This window comes from Triturus cristatus, chromosome 11 (assembly GCF_964204655.1).
Source record: "Triturus cristatus chromosome 11, aTriCri1.1, whole genome shotgun sequence".
NCBI classification, from domain to species: domain Eukaryota; kingdom Metazoa; phylum Chordata; class Amphibia; order Caudata; family Salamandridae; genus Triturus; species Triturus cristatus.
Window position 1 is genome coordinate 1,051,301,335 of NC_140594.1, and position 23,813 is coordinate 1,051,325,147.

Below are 23,813 nucleotides of genomic sequence, written 5' to 3' on the forward strand. Positions count from 1 at the left end.
GAAAGGGCCGATAAACGAGCGGGAGCCCGCTGGCCATGAAATTGTTTGGGACACCAGGTGAAGCCCACGTGTCGTGACACCTGAAAGACACTATGCACAGCATTACTCGCCCCCCCTCACCCTCGCCTTCGAAACCCCTCAACTCTCTCTCCTCCATGCTATCCTCCTCATAATCCAGATCCTCCTGCCTAGAACCACTGGCTTTCACCGCCGGAGGTGCAGACTGCACCCTCCTAGAAACACACAAAACTTCATCTTCCTCGCTCCTCCGTCGGCGTTGTCCCCCGGACCGCTGAGGCTCAGTGGGTGGTGGGGCCGGCGAGCCTGCCGTGGGCCTACTTGTGCCAGCCGTGACGGGATCCCCCGCCGGTACAGGGTACGCCACCCGAGGCTCCAACCTCCCTTCTCCTTGGCTCCAATGGGCCGCACCCAGCCCTGCCAAGTCTGGCGCCCGCGTCGCTCCAGCGCCTGCAAAAGAAAAGAATGTTCTGGTGTGCTTGGCCCCTCTCTCTTCTCCCTCCCATCCCAACTCCGCTTCCTACTACCACCTAATGTGCTAACCACCCACGCCCGCCCCACCGCGCTCAGATCCACCACCCCTTCCCCGTCCCCTAAATCCCCCTCCCATGACTCCACTCCCAACCCGCTGCACCCTGCATACCCACCCAACTCGGCCCGGCCTCTTCGTCCCCTTGATCCTGCCCCAACCGTCCCTGCAGCCCCCCACTGGCACCTCACGCTGAAAAAACCTCGACCCCTGAACCATCTGATCCCGCCCTCCGACCGCACCCCTCCAGCCCACCATCCCCATACGCCCACGAAACTCCCTCCGCGCACAAAGCAAAAATGTCCAGGCCGTCCCAGTCCCTCTCACTCCCTTCTGAGTCAATCAACAAAGGGGAAACCCCCCCTTCCACTACCTCACCCCCTGCCCTGTCTGCGAAGAGCTCCCCAGTCTCCTGCCCGATCCTCTGTCCTTGCGCACAAACCTCCAAGGGGCCTCCCCTCCCCAACCTGTCCAGATCCCCCACCCGCTCGCTCTGATTCCTGCAAGGCCTGACTGCCCCTAACCTCCACCCCAGCTGACCCCCCTCCAGCCGAGTCGCCAAAGCCCCCCACGCCTTCCCCCCATGCAGAATCAATCTTCCTTCACCCCTCGGGCTGCTCTTCTCACATAGGAGCATCCCCTTTCAGCCTGGGACCTCGGCGGGGAGACGCGCGACATGCTCACCTGCCGGGCCTTCCTGCTCAACACTGTCAATGCATAGGGGGCCCCTCCGCTCCCTCGACACGCCTCCTCTTGCACTGGGGCAGCGCTTTCCACCCCTGCACTGCTCCACTGCCGACTATCACGCACCGCACATGGGGCCGCTCCTCTCACATACGAGCGGCCCCCATCCACACGCGATCCCGGTGGGGAGACGCGAGACACGCTCCCCTGCCGGGCAACCCCGCCTCTCATAACGGATGCCCCAGACCCAGAGCCCCCCGCACCCCCACTATGACCTGCGACACTCGTCGGGGCTGCGCTCCTGGCATCCGCACGGCCCCTCAAACTCACCTTAACCTTGAATGCCTACCGGGGGGGCGAACAAGCCACGACGGCGGCCGCCAACCCAGCCGACGCGCGCCTCACCGGGCGCGTGGCAGTGGAGGCCCCCGGCAGCAACAGATCCATCCGGCCAGCCTCACTTAACAGCATCATCGCCTCCAGCACGCGATAATCTTCCCCAGCCATCCTGCCTCTAAGACTCTGCTGCCAAAGCAAATATTCAATACACCTGCACAAAAACTGCCGCTAGGCCTAACAAAAACCTAATCTGCGCAGCGCTCCCAGCCACCAGGTCACCAAACCTGAAATGGTGGCTGGGAACGCGCGGAAAAACCCTATATACCTTTGGGCTACTACTCCAAAATTGGGCTACAATTGGGCTAATCCCAACGTAGCCCAAAGTTTCACGAAATGGCCGCTCCCTTGCCAGCCCCTCCCGCTCCGCCCGGAGGGCAGACCTCGCGATGCTTGGCTGCCCCCCAAACCTCCCTTCGGTAAAGTTGTGCTCTGTCACTTCTAGTGATCATTTAATTATGATATTTAGTATTCCTACAAAATTGAAAGCCTGCGAAGTACATAGCACTCTTCCACATGAATTGTTAGTCTGTTTGTCAGGCTCACCGTACCTGTGACGTCACTCAAAGGCATGGTCACTATGCAGTGGATCATGGGTTTCGGAACCTCCGCCCAGTTCAAAGTTTCAACTTGCGCTACGAGCGCATCCATTTTGCTTGCCACGCATGGTGTCGTTGTGAGGGCGGGGTTTGTAGCTATAAGGCGAAGGCATACAATGTGCCATGCTTTTCTTCAGTGTTTGGCTCCTATTCATAACTCTTTTCAGTCACATAGAATTTGCCAGTATTGGACGATCATTCAGTTTAACACTGAATAAGGTGTTCAGAATGGGACGAGGATTAATATTGGGGTTTGTGATTAAAAGAACACAGTCAGTTTCTTTTTTCTCAGTGGCCGCGATAAAACGCCTTTTGGCTGATGACGTCGTCGTACAGCCGTGTTATACTCCGGTTCGTTAAGACTTCGGAGACTCAAATGGGTTGGCAGAGAATAAGTCGCTGTTGAGAGAGGACAGATTGAGTGTATTCTGATTAATAGGGCGTAAATAGTTAGATCCAGGGCATGGACAAGCTGCGCAGCGAATATGTTTACGTTCATTATCAGTCAGTGAGCCCTGGAAATTAAAAACAAGCTGTCGGCATTGGGAAAAATATAGTGCACAGCAGATAATGAGTGTGTGATGCCGCAAGTGAGAGATCCAATCCCGGTGGGCGGGGCTAAAAGGAGACAAGGCGGTAACAAGGAGGGACTAATAAGCCTCCTTTTCAATCGTGAGCTGGCGTTTTGCATGCAGGATGACGCCAGCGAATGAGAAAGATGGGCGGGGCTTCAACTCCTACTCTGAGAGCTTTGGAATCTGTATTGATTCCAAGAAGCTCTCGTATGATGAGAGTAGCGCATGCGTGCTGCTTTCGCCAGCCGAGACCTAAAAAAGACCACCACCACCAAAGTGCATTTGGTCTCTTGGATACACCGGTCTTTCTCGGGTGCCCCCAACAGTAACATTTAGCAGTGCGTTTGGGGGGCTGTTAGAAAACGGATGGGGCGCTGAGAAACACTGGAAAGCCTAAAGTTGGTCGGTTCATTGACACTTTGTACGCATTACCATGAAACAAACCACATTAGTGTTGGGCTATATTGCATTTCCATTATTTCAACTCCTCCAACTTCTCCCGCAAGTCAGAAAAACAACTTTTTCCGATGAGAAAGGAAGACTTTGGACAGACAACAGTGGGACTGGAAAACAGGCAATGAGGAAGCGGTGACGCAGGGGATCAGAAGACAGACGTCGCGTGGGACCGGAAGACTGGCAGTGGTTAGGTCCGGAGCACAGACTACACATGGAACAAGAAGACAAGAGTGGAAGGCAGGCAAGCCTTAGGACTGGAAGACAGGCAAAGGAGCTCTAAGCGCTTCCTCAGAAACTTACGTTTCGGTGTATGTGACTGTACTCGGATGGTGTGCCTCTGTGTGTGCAGCGATTCCTTTAGTTAATAAACTTCTACTTTGTTATTATAAATGTGTGTATATTACCCTGATTTTTCACTGCAGTTATCTTTTCATTATTACTTAGCAAGACCGTGGCACGGGTAAAAAATGTGGTGTGCATAAAAGGCGCATACCACCTTTATCAAAGTGAAAGCACAGCATGGTGCAGGGGCAAAAAATTAACAAACAAATGGTAGGGGCGGGCCAAAAGACGACTGCTGCAGGGGCTGTGTGCGCTCAGAGGTGAGGGGGAGGGTTAATAATGTGAAGCAGAGTGAATCAAAAACGGGAGGAAGCCGTGCCTCAATCTAAAAAATACAAATAAGAATGCGGCGCTTGAAAGAAAGAAAAAATAGTCCGTAAGTATATAAATACCCTAAGAGTGTAAGAAAACTGTAATTGGCCAGTGCTCCTGGTTTCAAAACGGAAGTGATGTATCGGGAGCACCGGCGAATAAGGAGCAGTGTAAGCAGCAGCCATGGAGTTGTCAGCCAATGGCAAGCAGCAGCTCTATTTTCTGTAATTTCTCTCCACTGGAGTGATTACAAAACGTCTTGCAGACATCGCATGTGCGCTGATGCTCGACCTAAAAAACAATGATCTGTGTCAGACTTTGGGAGACAGTGTGACTTGGTATACAGCAAACTTCAAATATTCTCGTACAATTACACTGCTACATCTTCGTCTCTTTCATTCCATTGCGGACAAAAGAGTGAAACATTGTGAAAAGTGCTGCGGGTGCCATTGGGCTGCCCATTGGCATATAATCTTTTATGATCCTCAGTTTTTCTATTTGATCATAAATAATTGATGAGTAAGTGAACTTGATTGTGACAGCAGGCATTTTCATTAAGGTTGTATTAAATCGCAGTGTGAAGGCTGTGGCACAAAGCACTTGTGTAGAGACTGAAAGGCGGATAAGCCCTCGGAGGGCCATTGTGCTTGTGCATGTGTATCTATAAAATAATGATTCCTATTGGTAAAGCACAAACAAATCACCCCCTTAAGGTTTTCAAGGCGCTGGGGGCCGTCGGGAAGAATAAGTGAGCTATTGCCCAGTGCGCCATGATGCTGAGCTGAGCTGAGCTGTCGCCGGCGCTGAGGTTTGAACCATGAACCCTGTGCTCTGGAGTCAGCCGCTCTGACCGCTGCGCCACACTTCCTGAAATCTATGTGGATATAGATAGTGCAAACCTAGCTATACAGCAAAGTTGCACTGCACAAGGGAAGGGGGGCATTAGGAAAGTGCCTGTTTCCCTCAACAGTTAAAATGCTTGCTCCTGAGAGCAGTCTGGAGATTATGGTCCCGATTAACAAAGGTAAACTGAGACCAAAGTCTAACTTTACGACTTTTGATTATTCACAAAGGGCATTTATGGATAGTAAAGTTAGACTACTGACTCAGTTTAACTTATGTTTTTGTCTCAGTTAAACTTAAGACCAAAACTTAAGTTAAACTGAGACAAAGGTCTAACTGTCCTACCCGTAAATGCCCTTTGTGAATACCAAAAGTCGTAAAGTTAGACTTTTGTCTCAGTTTATCTTTGTGAATCTGGACCATTGTTTATATGTACTTTATTAATAAGGAGAAAATATACCTTAGCTTATTAAATTTGATATAATTTGAGTTGGATCTTGAATTCAATCTCAGCCTCACAAAAATTCAGGAAAAAAAATAAACAAATTCTCTAATAGCCTTTGTTACTTCATGGTCTTGTAAGAAAAGCCTACATAGCACATATCCTTGTCATACCTTCTCATTGTCTTATAAAATAAGTTTTTATTTTTTATTTTGCATGTCTGATTGACCATTTCTGTTAATGTATTTCCAAGAAAACCACAGCCATGTAGCAAAATATTTTCTTTCCTTTGCAGATTATCATGTTGAACTCAGTCTCTGATCTACATGGCTACATTGACAAAAGCCAGCTAACAGTGGAGCTAGGAGGGACCCTGGAGTACGCCCATGGCCAGTGGATACACCATCGAACTGTGAGTACTCACTCACTTACTCCCATACTCCTGCCTCTAACAAAAAGAATTACACTGCATTGTCCACAGTCAAGAAAATATTCTATAAAATGATCATGAGAAAAAAAAAGTCACCATGTTGCATATAAACGTCACTGTGTTTGTATGTGTTTTTTTACCGGTGTTTATACAGAAAACATGTGACATGTTCGTGGCCTGGTAGTGCGCCCTGCAATCTTAACAAAAAAAGAAAATATATTATTGGATAATCAGCTAAAGTTTAGGATGCTTTTTGTGGGGGTCATGAACACTCCTACCCTCATTCTTTTCTATTGTAATCTTTAAAAAAGCTAATAATTTAAGGATATTATAGGAATAGTGTTTTTCTCTATGGATCTGTGGTGCTTAATTTGTACCAGTGGTTGCAGGTGGTGGGGACGGACAATCATTTTTGGGGACCGGGAGTTTTTTTTTATAATCAGACCTTCACCCACAGTAAGAGATGGGAAGGCAAACAAGGGAGAAAGGAGGAGGAAGAGAAGAAAGGAAAAAAATGACCCAAAATCCACTCCTTTTACTCGTTGACTTTTAGCCTGCCTTTGAGCATGTACAGCGTTCATTGGTTAAGAAGAAAGAGACATGAGGCAAAATCAAGATTAGGCAGTCTTTTTTTTTTTTTGCAAACCCAGCCGGGGGTTTATGAACCCCCAGCTTCAGTAGCTACAGCAAGGGTGGTGTTATTTATGGACCTACAGCTTGGCAGAGAAAGCTAATAAATAATGCTATAAAGACGTAAAGTGTGTTGATAGAAAACGGAAAAACACTAGATGAGTGGGTGAAATGAAATATAGATGAATGAGTGAAAGGATATGTGGATGAAAGCATGGGTGGATAGAAGTGGGTGAAGGGATCAGTGGCTGAAAAGATGGGTTGATGATTGGGTGAAAAAATGGATTGAGTGGGTGAAGGATGGGTGGGTGAAAGAATAGATGTGTGGGTGAAAGGATGGGTGGATGAGTCGGTGAAAGGAAAGATGGATGAGTGGGTGAAAGAATTGGTAGTTAAAAGGATGCATTAATGTGTCGGTTAAACAATGGTTGTCTGAGGGGATAAAAGGATGTGTGGCTGAAAGGACGGTTGGATGAGGGGATTAAATGAAGAGTGAGTAAAATGATGCGTGGGTGAGAGGATGGGTGGGTGAAAGGATGAGTTGACGGTTGGATGAAAGGATCACAGAGTAAATGAAAATTTGAGAGGATGGTAGAGTAAATGGAAATCTGAAAAGATGGATGGATGGGCATCAAAAGCTGGCGTAGCAAATGGAAACCTGAGAGGATGGATAGATGGATCAGTGGGTGAAAGGATAGCAGAGTAAATGGAAATCTGAGAGAATGGATGGAAGGGTGGGCCAAAAGATGGCACAGTAAATGGAAAGCGGACAGTTGTGTGAATGAATGGACATAAGGATAATTTGGTGGATGAAAGGCTTTATTGACAAATTGGTAGGTCACATGATGGATGTATGAATGGATCAATGTATATATTGATGATGGATGGACTGATGTAATGGCAAACAATTAAATCATAGATGAAATAATGAATGGATAACAGTATGTAAAGGTCAAATGGTTGGATATCAGTGGGTAGATGGAAGGATGGCAGGATGAATGGATAGGTGCCTGGATGGAAGGGACATGGGCGCTCTTATGGAGAAGTTCGGGCTCACTTGCTTTGCTTGCTTGGTGCCATCAATGCTTTGGTTCAAAGTGTAGGATTTGTTAAATTTCTTACTACTCTCCTTGGCAGAGTCACAGCTGCTCCTTCGAAACATGTAAGGCTCTTGCCCTCATGTTTGTTACAAATGAATCACTGAAGATTTGATAGTCTGGTGGGGTCTGGAAATAATCGAACAAATACAATAACAAATGCACATATTAAGTATGATTTGTTTTGGTTTTTAATTGGAGTCTCTCACATGGCAATGGAATAAAGGTATGTACCACATAACAAGGGGGTCAAAAGGAATAGTGTTTCAGAAACAGACTGTTGTGGTACCATTCCCCAAAGCCAAGAGTTAAGTAGGATGACCACCTCATTCCATATTTTTAGAAGCATTCTTCCACGCCCATTTATTTTAGCTACGAATAAGTGCTATCAGGTGCAAGGCAAACCAAGATTACAGTATAAAGAATGCATTAGGTTATCACCTGAAAACACCGGATTGAAACCAGTGTCCAGAATAACATGGAGTGAGGTGGTCACTCTAGTTTCAAATGCTAATCTTCAATTTTCTTAATTTCCGCAAGCACATACCCTTGGACCAATCAGAGGCCATAATAAAATGTTTGTGAATTGGACATTTCAGAATTACAGACCTGGTCCTCATGATCAGTGACAGTTTGATCACGGCTCTACTCAAGCAGAGGTTTAGCTCAGTCAGTGAGAGTCAATGGGTGTGAATCTCTCATTTCCCAACTAAAAACAATAGTTAGCCATAGGGTGAATGGGCGAGGTGACCGAGGTTCAGGATGGACTGTTCCCTTGAGAAGCAGGGTCACCACTGATTTGTTTTAGGTGGGCTTCTTAGGCTGATTTAGAATTTAGCTAACAGGTGCTCTATTGCAACGGAGACAGAGTGGCCCGTCCACCAAACACAAGGTCCATCCACCAGACTGGGAGTACTGCATGTTTTATGCTGATGGAATAAAATTAACTCCATTGATATAAAACTTCCTTCAACGGTCCAACAGTGCGGGGCCGTTGTGGGTAAGCCATTTGACCCTCTGCTGTATTTAGAGTAGACGGTTGGTTGGCTTTTTTTTTTTTACTCTCCATCACCACCAGGTATGAATGAATGAATATTGTATGAATGAATGAATATTGTATTTTTAAATACACCCTTAAAGGACTTTCCACCTTGAAGTTTTAGTCTAAAGGGTGGGAGGTTTCAAGAGATTTGTGTTTGAGGATCTCAATGTTCTCTGGGTCTTATAATGACTGAATCCGACCATAAGGTATTTAAGATCGGTGGCCTTGAATCCTCTAAAGCCAATCAACAGGGTCTTGAATATGATTCTTTTGTGGATTGGCAGCCAATGGTGTCCTTTTAGTGGGGCCGATGCGGAGCTCCACTTAGGAATCTGTAACTCCACCCTGGCTTCAGCATGTTGAACCATCTGAAGCAGATGAATTAGTTAGTTGTTTGGAACAGCTCACACAGTAGTCAAGTCTCGACATGATGAGAACAGAAGGTATGGTTTTTCTAGCGGTAAGGGGAAGAAAGTGGAAATGTTTTTTTTTTTGGGGGGGATTTAATCAAGCTGAAATACATCCCTGCTACTGCCGTTGCATGAGGTTGGAAGGATAGTTTTGTGTCAAATATGACCCCCAGATTCTTTGCTACTTTGACTGTGTTCGGTGGTGGAGGGGGGCAGAATTTGGCCACCATTATATGGGAAAGAATACATTTGATTTTTCAAAGAGCAGAATCTTTGTTTTCTCTGAGTTGCATTTGAGATTTTGTTTTGCATCAATGAAATTACACTAGAGAGACATTTTTGGAAATTGAATTCAGACCCAATAGAGAGAGCATCAACTGTGTCATCCATGTAAGATGTAGTTGCAATTCCGAAGGAGGCAATCGGGGAGATGAGTCGGTTGATATTGTCAATACTGGTCGCCGTCTCATATAAACAAAACAAAGAAGTATGGGCATTTTTAGATGGTACATAGGTAGGGAAATACTGGGTGAGTAATGATTGCATGTATATTTTACATTAACCAAATATTGTGAACGTGGGCCTTATGGCCTGTGGGTGTAGTTCAGTGTAAGGGGGTTGGAGGTAAGGGATTTGGGGCGATAGAGACAGGTCTCTGACAGATATAGACATTAGAAAGTGTAGGGCTGAGGGACGACCCCTGTGGAACACCCCTAGTGATCGATTTTTCTTCAGAAGACAATTCTCCTAGGAAAACTGTTTGTCCCCTATCAGTTAGGGAAGATATAATACAGGATAGGGCTTTGTAGGAGACCTCTATATCTTGGATTCGCTTGGGAAGAACGTCATGTAAGATGGCATTGAATGCTGCAGAGAGATCCAACAGTATCAATACCACATTGTTTCCAGCTTCCTGGTTCAATTTAATAGTTTCTGAGACCCTGAGTAAGGCTGACACAGTGGAATGTTTAGGCCTGAAACCAGATTGTTGTGCATAAAGAGAATTGCAGCTTTCAAGAAAGGCGATGAGTTGCTGACTGTCGAATTATTTCCAGTATTTTGGATAATACGGGTAATAGGCAGATGGGCCTGAGACTGGACAAAGTAGAGGGGTCTGCTTAACAGACTGCTCCCAGGGCATTTGATTATGTGAAATTTTTTTAGCATGATCTGTCACCACCAGTGATATCCAGGAATGTCCATGGATGTGCACTTCCGGCCATGAGGTGATTTGGAAGTCAAGTATGTAAAGTGCACAACTACCCAATGGACATCCTGGTGCTAAATACAACTGCACCTTAGTGACAAAATTATTAGCTTACAAAGAGAAAATTCATAAGCAATTTCTTTAAAGCCAGTTGGTCAGAGGTAAGATGTATCTATAAAGACAGAGCGTTCCAGACCATAGTGGCAGCAAAAGAGTACACCTGTCCTCCAATTCTACACTAACAAACTCTAGGTGGAACAAGAAGGCAAGTTGCTATTGAGCAAAGGGTACGGGCTCAGTAGATGAACGTTGATTAAGTTGCAAATGGATTCAGGGTTTTGGCCAAAAATGGATTTATGACGGATGAAGAGAGATTTGAGATTAATATGCGTATTGACTGGTACAGAGCAGTGCTTGATTTGTAAAAGAATGAGTGCCCATACTGAAGCTCTGCTCCTGCTGAGCTATTAAAAACCAATGCGACAAATTTTCCTCAGACCTATTTAATCTGCTACCAGACACCAGTAGAGTAGCTTCAGTGGGGGTGTTGGGACTGTGACACCCCCAAATAAATGCATTCTTTGCTTGGTAGTTTGGTTTGGGGGACCTGAGTTGGGTCTGCTAAGTCCGTGTTGGTTTTTATTTTTGTTCTCATTTCACTTAATGATTTTAATAGTTACATTTTTAGATCAGGAGCATAAATGTATAGTACGAGTGGTTTACCAAAAAAGTGGTGAATCTGAACCCCAGTACTTATCAAATGGGTGCAAATTTACTACTTTTTGGAATTCCCAAACTTTTGCAGCAGTAGGCTTGGAAAGCTGCACTATTTCAGGTTTCCAGGCATACTACTGCCAATCAGACACCCAAAGGTGATTGGACGAATGCTTGGAAATTCTCTAACCACTGGCAATCATTTGATGTAGCATTCCAACTAGGCCTGGGCAAAATGTAAATTTCACTGGCAATTTCACTGGCATAATTTGGGGAATTTTGTCTTACTTTTGTTATGGGAAATTCCCAAAACTGGACGCTATTATGCAACTTCGCTTAAGTATGCACCATTCACAGCAAACATTTACAGTGAATGGTGCAATGGGTAGTAAAGGTTTACAGTGAACGCACAAGAACAATAGCATGCGAGTAGCTGTTTTTCAGTGCGCTCTTGTTTTAATGCACATTCATGCCAAAAATAACTTTAATTTGTGCTAAAATATAGAACAAAACAATGGATTTGCATTCCATGTAATTATGTTATTTCTCTGTAATTTTACGTACATTTGTGAAAGAAAATTACACACTTTTTGCAACCCGTTGTTTTTCGCCCTCTATGCCACCTTAGACGGAGGTCCACCTAATGAAACAATTTTGCTCCATGCCGATCTGTTGCATTCTCTCCCCTCCACCCTGTGGCTCATCACTTTTTTAGCTGTAAAATTTGGGATTCATCCCCACTACTTTAATCACACTGACTAACCTACAACAACCTACAACGCTGTCAGGCACTAATATTTCTTTATCTCACTTTTGCAGGTTCCTGCTTTCTCCCTTTTTGTGCATTTATTGTGCATTTATTTAACATGTGAATTCTAGCTATCTGTGCAAAGAAGTCTTTATAAACAGGATGCATTAATGCAAGTACCGGATTACAGACATAAAAGGATCTTGTAGATTATGTGCAGTATGCACAGTACAAATGCAATAGCTTTAACAGAACGTTTAACTTTAACAAGTTGCACTTTTGGAGAACTAGCTGCCTGCATCTGGGCAACTGGAAATGGAGATTAGAAGTTTAGGGATAAAGTCAGGAAAATCTATCTGGCGTTTCCAAGCACACTGTCTCCTGTGATCCCCTGGAGCGGCTCTAGCAGTTGCCCATCGCTGCACTCCTTTCCTACCATCTCCGATGAGGAGTTCGCAATGTGGGCCCTACGAGTCAAGTCTGGATCGCCTGCAGACCCGGTAAGATCTGCTCTTTTCAGGGACGTTGCTTTTCAGGGACGCACAGTAGTGTGCTCCCTGATTAACCTTTCCCTAACTTCTGGCCTGGTCCCTGCCAAATGGAAGCAAGCGGTGGTTTCCCCGATCCTAAAAAAACCATCTTTGGATCCATCGAGACCTGAAAACTACCGCCCTATATCTTTGCTCCCTTGGCCGGCCAAGGTCATGGAGGCCCATGTAAATCGGGCCCTCACGGAGCATATGACCCTTGTGAATGTCCTGGATCCAACGCAGAATGGGTTTCGTGCTGGTCACAGCACGGAGACGGCCCTTCTGGCAATGGTTGAGCATCTGCGAAGTGTGCTCGATGCAGGTCAAACGGCAGCGCTTATTTTACTAGATCTGAGCGCTGCCTTTGACACGGTCTCCCATCGCATCTTGCTACACCGCCTGCAGGACATTGGCATTTGTGGTTCAGCTCTGCAGTGGTGCCGCTCCTTCCTCAGTGATCGCTCCTTCTGCGTTGCCACCCCTCCTTTTCAGTCCAAGTACCATCCTTTGGACCTGGGGGTCCCGCAGGGCTCCTCGCTGAGTCCCACGCTTTTTAATCTGTACGTGCAGCCGCTGGCTGAGGTCGTCAGGCAATGGGGCCTTACCATGGTCTCCTATGCTGACGACACTCAGTTGGCGGTTACGATCAGCGGGGATGCCAAGCGGGATGCCCTCAGGTTCCGAAGTGGACTGAGAGAGGTGGCCAGCTGGATGAATAACAACTGTCTCCAACTGAACGCGTCAAAAACAGAGGTGATGATCGTTGGAAGGGAAGCGGACCACTGGGGGGACGAATGGTGGCCTCCAGAGCTGGGATCAGCGCCGGTCCCTGTTCTGGAACTCAGGAATCTCGGAGTCTGGCTTGACCATACGCTGAGCTTTGTGACTCACACAAAGAGAGTGGCGGCCTGCTGTTTTGGGGTACTACGCGGGCTAAGACCCCTGCTGCGTTTCTTCGATGCCCCTACAAGACAGCTGGTCATTCAAGCAATGATCATCTCGCGGTTGGATTATGCCAGTTCCCTCCTATTAGGAGCAAACCAAGCCGAGATTCTTCGTCTACAACGAGTTCAGAATGCGGCGGCTAGGGCGGTGGTTGGTCTGCCTCGATCCTGCCCTACTTCTAACACCCTGCGGTCCTTGCACTGGCTCCCGATATGCAAGCGTATCCAATTCAAGGCTCTCTGCCTGGTTTTTAAAATTCTGAGAGAGTTGGCACCCGGAATACTCAATTCATTGATCTCTCCTTATGTTCCTACCCGTTCACTTCGATCCCTTGGACAGTCCTTGGTGGTCGTCCCCCGTTTCAGACTTAGTCGGATGGGGGGTCGCTCCTTCCGTGTGAAAGCCGCAACCCTCTGGAACGCTCTCCCCTTGGAAATCCGTCTTTCGAATGACCTAATGTCCTTTCGCAGAGCTTTGAAAACCCTCTTGTTTTAATTATTTCCAGCTTCTATTGTTTGCTTCTTGTCACCGGATCCAGTGTTGTGTTGTGTTTTCCTTTCCCTGCGCCAGGACGCTCCTTCGCTGGAGCAGCTGTGCGCATTAAAATGTAACTAACATAACAAACAGAGGGGGCAGAATGAGCTAAGCAATGTCCTCAACTGTGTTATTTCATTGTAGGTTTTTCATTTTTTTAAAACTTTTTGCATTGCATAGATCACATATAGCAAGACAGCTCAAAACAGATGAGGCTGATGAAAAACTATCAAAGGGAATATGATCCTAGGAGACAGATTAGACAACCAAGGTCAACTAGCAATAGTCTTGAAGATAGCAGGCCAGTCTAGGGACATCCTTCTGAGAGGCGCAGTTTATTATAGGACTGAACTCAGTGTGAGCTGGGCCAGAGCACTTTATGAAAAATGACTTAAATCAGGAATATTGGCGCAGAAAAGAGTTTAAGGTACATTGGAACAGACATGCGTGAAGTTTGGTGATTGTTATAAAGGAAACCTGATAAATGGGGCGAACAGCAAGCAAAACATAGCAAAGACTGGCAAAACACTTCATCGCTATCGTCTGATCCACATTATTAGTGATTAAGTGATACTCTGAAAAAGGAAGGAAATATTAGAACAGTAAAATTGATAGTTAGACCAACTAGTCTTGATTAAAAGTATTAGAAAGATAAACAATCCACACATTGAGTTCTCGATACACATCCTCAGTCCATGTCCCTAGTGTTTCACTAGGATGCTTGGACTGAAAATGGAAAAATACATTTGAGAATTGTTGAGTAAACTCCCATCCCAGTTGGTTATTTCCCATTAGCTTCATATTGGACGTAGTTCCACAAACCACCCCACCACTAGAATTATCATTCCCCAGTAATAAGCGATTCATGAGTAGGAGAAACTAGGTCGACTACCACGCTACTTGCAATGAGCTAGTACTGTGACATGCAAAATTGACCTAACTAAATCAAGTTGTTGGTACAGACCATTATTGCATATTTTAGTGAGATACACATGCTTTAATTTCTACGTTTTTGCTCACTATTCAGCTATTAAGTGACATTCATTATGTATTACTGTTACAGGCCATAGAAAACTTTGCACTGACAGTGAAAACTACAGCACAGTTGCTTCAGGCATTTGGGACTGAGCTGGCCGAGACTGAGTTGCCTAATGATGTGCAATGTACAGAAGAGATACTTTCATCCCACACCAAGGAACACGACAAACTAAAGGTAAATAATGTTATACTACACTTTAAGTGCCCTTGCATCATGTTGTTTTGTTGTGTATTTTTGAGGGATTTCTTTTTAGTTTGAACATTTTCTTAAGATTTACAGAAGAAATATATACATCAAGTTCTCATTAACATGATTGAGATTCAACAATAGTCAACAACCACATATTTGGTAATAATCAAAGGCTATTAGTATTTCAATACAAATAAAGATGTTGTTCTTAAATGGGCAAAATACTAAACAAACCATAAATGACAAGTATAGCTAATTAAATTATTATATATTGAAATCTCCAGTAAGCAGGGAAGGGAAGGAGACGATCTCAGGACTCTGTTAGTAATATAAAATGTAAAAAAAAGCTCTTTTACCTGTGGGTAAAGACCTACATATGAAAATAAGTCTGAAAGATTTTAGAACAATCAGAAATAGGAATATAAATAATAGATCCATTGGAAATTTAAGTGGGGAATAAAAAGTATAATTTATAAAAGAATAATAACAATTTAGGGGAAAGGAGTTGGCCTAATGGCTAGGGCAGCCGACCTCGAATCTGGGGAACTTGGTTTGAGTCTCGGAAATGATGCTGAACATCCTGTGATTCTGGGCAAATCACTTAATCTCCCAGTGCCTAACAAAAAAAAATGAATGTGTCCTCATGTAATGCAACTGGTGCTATGTAAATCGCTCTGATACCTGATTCGGGTCAAGTTCGCTCTATTTAAAACTCTGTTAAATTAAAAAAAAAAAAAATCTAAAACGTAGCATTTAATACTAGTGTTCTAAGAAATGGATAATTGGTGATCACTCACATCATCTGCACTTACAAATGGCCACAATGAAGGGTGCAAAATTTAAGAAGGGAGCAGCCATAATTAATTTCTATTAATAGCTTTGGCCACTGATTATGCTATCTCTATTATGTCCGTGATTCTGATGTTTACTATTCCATCAACCCTGCTACAATAACACCTCCATGTCTTTGCAGGTTGATGTTATATGTTGAAAAGCTATTGCAATTAGGATTTCAAAAATACAGGGACTTTTTTGGTGTTTTAGAAGTTGCTCTTTAAGTAAATGTTACAAGAAAATATTTTGCAAACAAGAATAGCGAGATATTAGTTAGATGAAAATGATTTTAGTCCGTAATCTAGCCAGAAGGCTTTAACTAATGTACATTCAAATAACATATGTGATATGCAGTACACACATTTCCATGAGGGATAAGGCCAACATTTTGAACTTTAGGAGTTATTTATTATTAAATTAAGGGAAAGTCATTTATATTACAAGCCTCTAATGTACGATGACGTAAAAAAAACATTTTTGACAGAGTTGTAGGCACCAGGAAATCTTAAAATCACATTTCAATATTCTTTTCTGTTCAGTCCTCCATCTTCCATTATCTGTAGAGCTCCATTCATTATATACTACTTTGAAGGGCTACATAATGCTAAAGCATAGAAATCTTCTGTCCGTCATGTTGACATTCTCTACTGAGCAAGGTTGATGAGATATTCATGCAGCTTCCAAATAGCGCTTCCAAATTAAGTTGGGAAGCTTAAAAATCTCTTGCATAGATAAGAAAAGTATTAGGATTTCATCCTGCACATTAGTCTTAACCAGCAAATTACCTTTGTTTTGCCATCTCTTTATTAAACACTATGATCATGTATTCTTTGTTTAGAATTATACAAAATGGGCGTTTTAAGAAAACTCAATCCATGTGGCAGATTTCTTAATACATCTGCATCATCAAACAGCATGACATTTTTAATCTAAGCAACAACACAAAGTGATGCTATGTTTTAGACAGGGTCTGTCTAAGGCATCCGAATAGATTGTGCTATCCTACAACAGTAAAAAAACACTTTTTAGTGTTCCGCTACACAGTGTGATGCTTGCCTAATGCAAAAACCAGAACAATTGATGTCTAATCAGGGCACTTCATTTAGTGTAAAATCTTTCTATTATAATAGCAAAATCATATTGATCTTACTGTTGCTAAGAAATTTTAAAAGGCATAGTTTGTTTCAATTTTTTGAAAAATACTATTTGCAATAATCATTTATTTGGAATGAAATTAGGACAGAGAACAACATGAACCACCATCATCATTTTAATTATATTAAACCTTTCTCACTAGGATAAAGTCCAGAGAGAACATTTTTAAATTAATGAGTTTAATCACTCCCTAATCACAGTTAGATTAATATAAACTGACTGATGCATTTTGCAAGTCTGTGTCTATTCCGTTCTTAAATGAAGTACCTCAAACTCTCTTATTTCTGAGGATAATACCAACTGACCCAGGTCTATTCTGGTTGCATTATTGCTAGATCTCTTGTCCTCAAGGGTAATAATCTAACAAATGTTTCTTTCTGAGAAGTTTGATGTGTTTCTTTAGAGTAAATCTGGTCAGTTTTTAGTTCTCTCAAAGAGAGAGATATAAACATTTGTCTTTTATACTTAAATGCAATCCACCACCCTAATAAATGTTATCTTCTGGGAAGTCTATTCCCCTATTCCTCTTTTCCTTCCGGCCATTTTTTTCTTCCATCTTGCCCATCTGATGTAGTTCCTATTCCAGTTGTTTCTTTTTCATTATACAAAGACTGCTGCTCTCAACTCTACCTCACACCTTCTTCTCCTACACATGGGTATCCTGGTTGCTCAAGTTACATGTGGGTCTTCCTCCTCCATGCTCTAACTCGTTTGCAGTATACTTAATCTTGATAATAAGCTAGAAAAATGGCACCCTCAATTATTTTCCATGATCCCACAAAAGATAATGAAAAATCCCATGGAAACTCTTTTTTTAAATCAAATTGTTAAGTAATTTTAACTAATCTTTAAGCATACTATATTGAAGCATGTCTTGTTTATTTTGTGGTTCTAAACGGACAAAGAGAATTTGACTACATCAAACCTGATAGCCAAGAATGTTTAATTCTAGATAATATTTGCCTTATCCATCTTTTTGAAGTCAGGTATCAGGTTAAGAAACACTTTCAGGAATTGAACAATTGTGAGAAATTGGTCTTGAAATTTCCAGAAAGAAAGACCCCAAGGGATTGCAACTGACCCCCTAGATTTAGCCAAATTTGTGTTGTTCTTTGAGCATAGAATCTGAAATAAAAGACTAGTATCGTCCAGGAATTCACCACTTGGTTTGGAATTTTGGTGATCAACTGATTTTCATAATCCCTTCCTTCTGCCTGGAGTGCAAGTCCCCTGATTATTTTGGTGGCTACTTCTACAATTGCATTGCTGCTTTCATCATGTTCAGGAATAACTGTCATTCCTAGCCTGTTTTCCTAGACCTATATCCTAGCTCCTCTATCTCTAATTTACTTTGCTGTATCACCTTCTAGGGTATTAATTCTGCTATTGAAAAGCCTTCTGCACCTTTGATACTTGAACTGCCACTGAGGTAATGCATGAGTTTTTTTGCTCAAACCTAGAGGCCAGGGTCTCCACACCACAATTTCAGACCTGTCCATTCAACTAACTCATATCGATCTACTAACTAATCTTAGTGAACAAGGAGCACATTCTGACTCACTAGCCAGGAATGCCACGGAACTAGGAATAGAAACCAATAGATCTACGGATACTGAGCTAACCAAAAAATCGACCTTTGGGCAATAGCATTGATGCTTTCCGTCTTGCGGTCACACATGATCTTGAACTAGAATTTGCCAAATACCAAAAGAAATCAAAATACTTGCCCCACAATATCACTCAGGATGAAAGAACAGCAATCAAAACCATCAAAGAGAGAAAGGATTTAATCCTGAAAGAGGTGGACAGAGGAGGCAACCCGGTTGCATTACATATTGATGATTATATCCTGGAAGCCAATCTTCAACTTGAAGATGGAACATGCTGTCAACTCCTACCACGGGACCCAACACTTGAGATTCTCAAACGTATCAGTGAAAAAATCAATAAGAGGTACGGACTGGGGCTAATAACCTCTGCAGAAAAAGCTTTCCTCTACACCCGACAATGCCGACATTTTACCTTCTCCCCAAAATACACAAAGGCACGTACCCGCCACCAGGTAGACCCATCATAGCGGGCATCAATTCTCCATGTTCAAGGCTGGGAGAGTATATTGACAAGAAGCTACAGGTACTAATGAAAGAGATACCCTCATTCATTCAAGACACCAAAGACATCCTCCTCAAACTACAGGATATTACGTGGAAACTGGACTTTATACTAGTGTGCATCGACATTGTTAGTCTCTACACTTCAATCGAACATCGTGATGGAATCAAAACAACACAACAATCACTCTGGACATAGCCAGCAAATTTCATGGAGACCAACAAAATGGTTCTAGAGATGTTAGATTTCTGCTTGGACAACAACATATTCAGCTTTAATGGCAAAATATAAAAGCAGATACGCGGAACCGCCAAGTGGGCCAAATTTGTGCAGCCATACGCATGCATTTTCATGAACCGTGTGGAGAAATTCTGGCTCTGGAACTCAGACAATGATGATTTCACATCCCACATTATATTGTGGCGAAGATATATTGACGATTTTCTGTGTATCTGGCAGGGAGACGCAGTTCAATTACAACAAGTTCTTGAACAACTGGATAAAAATCCCTGGGGTATCAAAACCACACACACCTTTTCACAGAAGGAGATCAGCTTCCTGGATCTGACACTATGTCAAATATAACACCTTGCACAGCAAACTCCATAGGAAAGAAACAGCTGCTAACTCCATACCGAGGGCGGATAGCTGCCATCCAAGACACAATGTCAGGAACATCCCCAAGGGAGAGTTATTCACAACCAGAAGAAACTGTAGTGAAGAACAGATATTTATGGAAAAAGGAAGGAGACAGTATTGAGACTGGAACAACGAGGATATGATCACAACAAACTGATCAAGACACTCACCTCAATATCTAAAATCGAATGGAAGAACACCCTACAACCAAAGAGAAAACAGGAGGGCAATACTGCGATTCGCTTCATTACAGACCACCACAATGGACATCACCATATAAGAGAAACTCTGAACCGCCATAGGCATCTTTTACAACATACACCCAGCCTTAACGATCATCTCAAAAACTATCTGGAAATGACATTCAGAAGAGCATCAGACCTGAAGAGTATGTTATGTAAATCGGAATTTGAAGATAAAAGGAAGCCCACCATTACATTTCTGGACAGACCGCCTGGCTTCCACACATGTAAGAACTGCAGCATATGCAAACTGAGCATAAGCAAACCCACCATAGTACCGATGCCTCACGGAAAACAAATTACGATCACGGAATGGATCGATTGCCACAGTAAATTCACCATCTATGTAATCTTTTGTCCCTGCAATCGCCCTACATTGGGAGCACAATCCAACCACTACGGACTCGGATACAAGAACATTATCGGAACATACATAAATACAACACTGGCCATCCGCTTACAGAGCATTTTCATCTCATACATCCACACAAGAAATACTTCACCTTCTTTGGTCTGGAAGTAGTCTGTCCAGCAAAAAGAGGGGGAGATCGCGAATTGAAACTTAGAAGAAGAGAAAGCGGACTCATTCTCAGATTCAGGACAGTGACACTGGGACTGAATAAGGATGCTGAAATGCACGTATGGCTGGGAGATGACTAATTCTATTGCTCATCCTTGCCCCCATAATTCTTGCACGTATCAGCTATGTATGAACTAATGGGATGGGCCTAAACAACAGGATCTGACTACACCTCTCCCGTCCTCACTACTAATGATATAAACTATGGTCCTTCCTAGGTTAAAACTCCCAATGCCCTTCACCCACGTGCCCCACTAGGGACCTGACACCCACTAAGCCCTACACCTAGAGCATGCATGACCTGTCTCCCTTTTGCCATCCACCATGATAAGTCGGGTATTCCATTATATGATCTGCCTGTTGGCCCATCGGCTTAACATTAGGCATTATGAAAGTATGATCCATTTCCCCTGCAGTTTATACCGTTCCACGATGGCACCCAAAATGTGAATTCGGGCTGACCTGTTTATCTTCCAATAAGAACAGGGCCCTTTGTCTAATATCCCATTATCACTCACTGACTATAGGGTGATATACCCAGATATTTACCCAGCATTCTAGTTTATACAATTCCTTCCTGATTCTTCCCGGCTTCACCACCTGGAAGTATACCTCCTCAAGATGGCGCCCGCCTTCAGGTAATAACACAGTCACCTGACCCTTTGACGCTTTGAATCGGAACTACTTTGCGGTGACATCGCATTTAATGTCATCCACCGTAACACTAGACGCAGACGTAACTCTATACCGACCACTTGACGGTGGGAATTATGCCCAAGACCCTATAGGTAAGCTCCCCCTTTTGACACAGCCGTCTGCATCATCATAATAACCAAACTCTCCCACCGATAGATGATTAAATAATACCAATATTTTCCCGTAGATCGACTTAGGACCAATTAGGATATTCATTTTCTCAAGGGAGACACAAGCCCTTATGAGAACCGCAACGGTAAGAGATTACATCCTGGACACCTTCAGGCGCTTACGAAGCACCGCATCTAGGGACCCTTCTCAGCGACACCCCCACAGCACCACCTTATACTTCTCATATAGACATCACTCCCAGTTACCCCTACCCCTTTGAATGCGCACTGGGGGAACCCGCACCTCACCGAAATGGGAAAGGACGAGCACGTTGTCCACATTGTTTGAATAATCTATGGTGCACAACTCACATGGCACTGCTATGCTATCCCATAATACTGTACCAGGACTAATAAAGCTTCATGTTGTTTCTTTTCCTGGTCCAAACCCGACCTTGGAACATGCATCTCCACCCTGCCATGTAAATATACAACTCAATTCAATGTGTATACATGGTGTACTATTTATCACGAATGCATAAATCATCTACCTTACCTTTGTTTACATGCCGCCCTTCCTGATATAAAAAAAATGCTACATGATGATTCGTATATTAAATAACGATTTATCACGTTAGAATACGGCTGACACCCCTTAACCCCTACGATAACGCCCAAGGGGGGGAAAGCCACACTTCACATCCCCAGCAAAGCGCAGCGACCACCCTGCATGCATGCTAGCTATAACTAGACACAGGCCTCTTGGGACTGTCACCAACCAAAAGACTGAGCGGGGGCTTTAAAACTATACACTCTTATGTCAACGCAGGGTACGATTGTGCGATCTTGCTTGTAAGCCAGTATCAACGGCAACGATAGATGTGTTGTATGTACTCTTATATAAATGCCAATAAAATGTTTTACAAAAAAAAAAATCATGATTTATCACGATGTATTGCGTAATGTTTACATGCTGCCCTTTCTGATAACATAATGCGACTTGATGATCCGCACGTATATTTATGATTGATCACGCTGTATCTCAATTCGCCCTTTTCTTTACCCTCGTGTTTTTTCAAAACCTTTCCCCCCATCCTTTCTGTTCTCCTTAACTGCCTGCGCTGACAACACCTATCAACATTCTGCACACACTATGGCTAACTTGCTTTCATAAAATACAACCATTTTAACTGCTAACACCCGCCCGCTCTGATCCTGTCTAAACATTATTAACGCATACAAACAACTGATCCAAATACGTACTGCCGACTTGACCGATAATGATAATCATTACTCTGCCACTCTCTCTAATCTTCCACTGATCTTCATACTCTATTTTCCTTCGTCCTCACCCGCGTCTTTTCGTCTGTATCACACATTAAATTCTTCCTTCTCTCTGCTTATCCTCATGTGATCATTAGTCATTATTTTCTGTCTCCTTGATATGTTTTAACCTTCCTCGATCTTTTATACATATCAAACTGCTCAAATGGGCATTTGATTGTCGTCATACAATGGTCATTTATTGTCTCTGGGGACACTGATATATTTTCTTGCTTTACTAATCTCCGCATTTGCTTCTTGCTCTCACCTCGTACATGTTTTCTGTATTGTTATCTGTCCATGCCTATGATTATGTTGTGTTTCAATTTTATTTTATATTCCTGATTTTTTTCTGTTACTCTGATGTGCCTGTGCCTAATGATATGTGGCACTGGGCTTTGGAGCTACATGTCAAAAAGCCATGTTTATATGTACAGCCCTGAGGAAGCCCCAGGCCGGATTGCATTGTAAAGGGGCGAAACACATGTTGGCTGTTTATTACCACTTTGCAAACCAACTCAGAATTTTAAATGAGTTACAACACCTATATATAAAGAATTATCACCATGAAACCAGCGTATTGGAATTTGTTCTGAAAACTACGACTATTCTGACTTGTCCAGACAACTCTCTTGGAACTCTCGTACGATTAGGGGGTTAGGGGTTCCCCCTGTCCAGGACAAGTACTGAAAATATATTTGCTCGATATTATACGGCCAGTAAGGGATTAGGGACCCATCACCCCTCTTTTTCTCTTTGCTTTGTTCTACAAATGCTTTGTTGCTTTCATCATGTTCAGGAATACCTGTCGTTCTTAGCCTGCTTTCCTAGTCCTATGCCCTAGCTCCTCTATCTTTAATTTACTTTGCTGTATCACCTTCTAGGGTATTAATTCTGCTATTGATTTGCCTTCTGCACCTGTGATACGTGCACTGCCACTGAGGTAATGCATTACTTCTTTTGCTCAAACCTGGAGGCCAAGGTCTCCACACCAGAGCTAATAGATCTGGGGAGAGGATGAGGCTTACAGCTAGAGCAGTCAGCCTCAACGCTGGGGAATCGAGTTTGAATCTCGGCAGGGACACTCAACATCCTGTGATTCTGGGCAAATCACTTAATCTCCCATGCCAAAAAATGAATGTGTCCGTCTGTAACACAACTGGTGCTCATGTAAAGTGCTCTGATACCTTCAGGTCAAGTTTGTGCTATATAAAACTCCTGGGGGAGAAAAATAGACTGTCAGGATTCTTTACACATGACCTTAACTTCCTTAGTTTTCAGGAAGATAGATTTTAACATAACCAATAAACATTCATCAGATCCTCAGGATTCATGACCTTTTTCTATTGCTGTGGCCTTCAAATTGTTGTCCATCACTCTCAACATATGTAACGCCTCATCAAGCAGCACC

General features: G+C 43.4%; 1 protein-coding gene across 7 annotated transcripts in view; it reads left to right on the plus strand.

Annotated features, from left to right (window-relative positions):
• MCF2L2 (MCF.2 cell line derived transforming sequence-like 2) overlaps positions 1-23,813 on the plus strand; it is a 2,345,299-nt gene that overhangs the window by 681,225 nt on the left and 1,640,261 nt on the right. For all 7 annotated transcript variants that reach the window (XM_085635348.1, XM_085635350.1, XM_085635347.1 and 4 more), the window contains exons 6-7: positions 5,492-5,608; positions 14,547-14,696. In XM_085635348.1, coding sequence (XP_085491474.1) covers positions 5,492-5,608; positions 14,547-14,696 — 267 coding nt within the window. The remainder of the gene's footprint in view (positions 1-5,491; positions 5,609-14,546; positions 14,697-23,813) is intronic.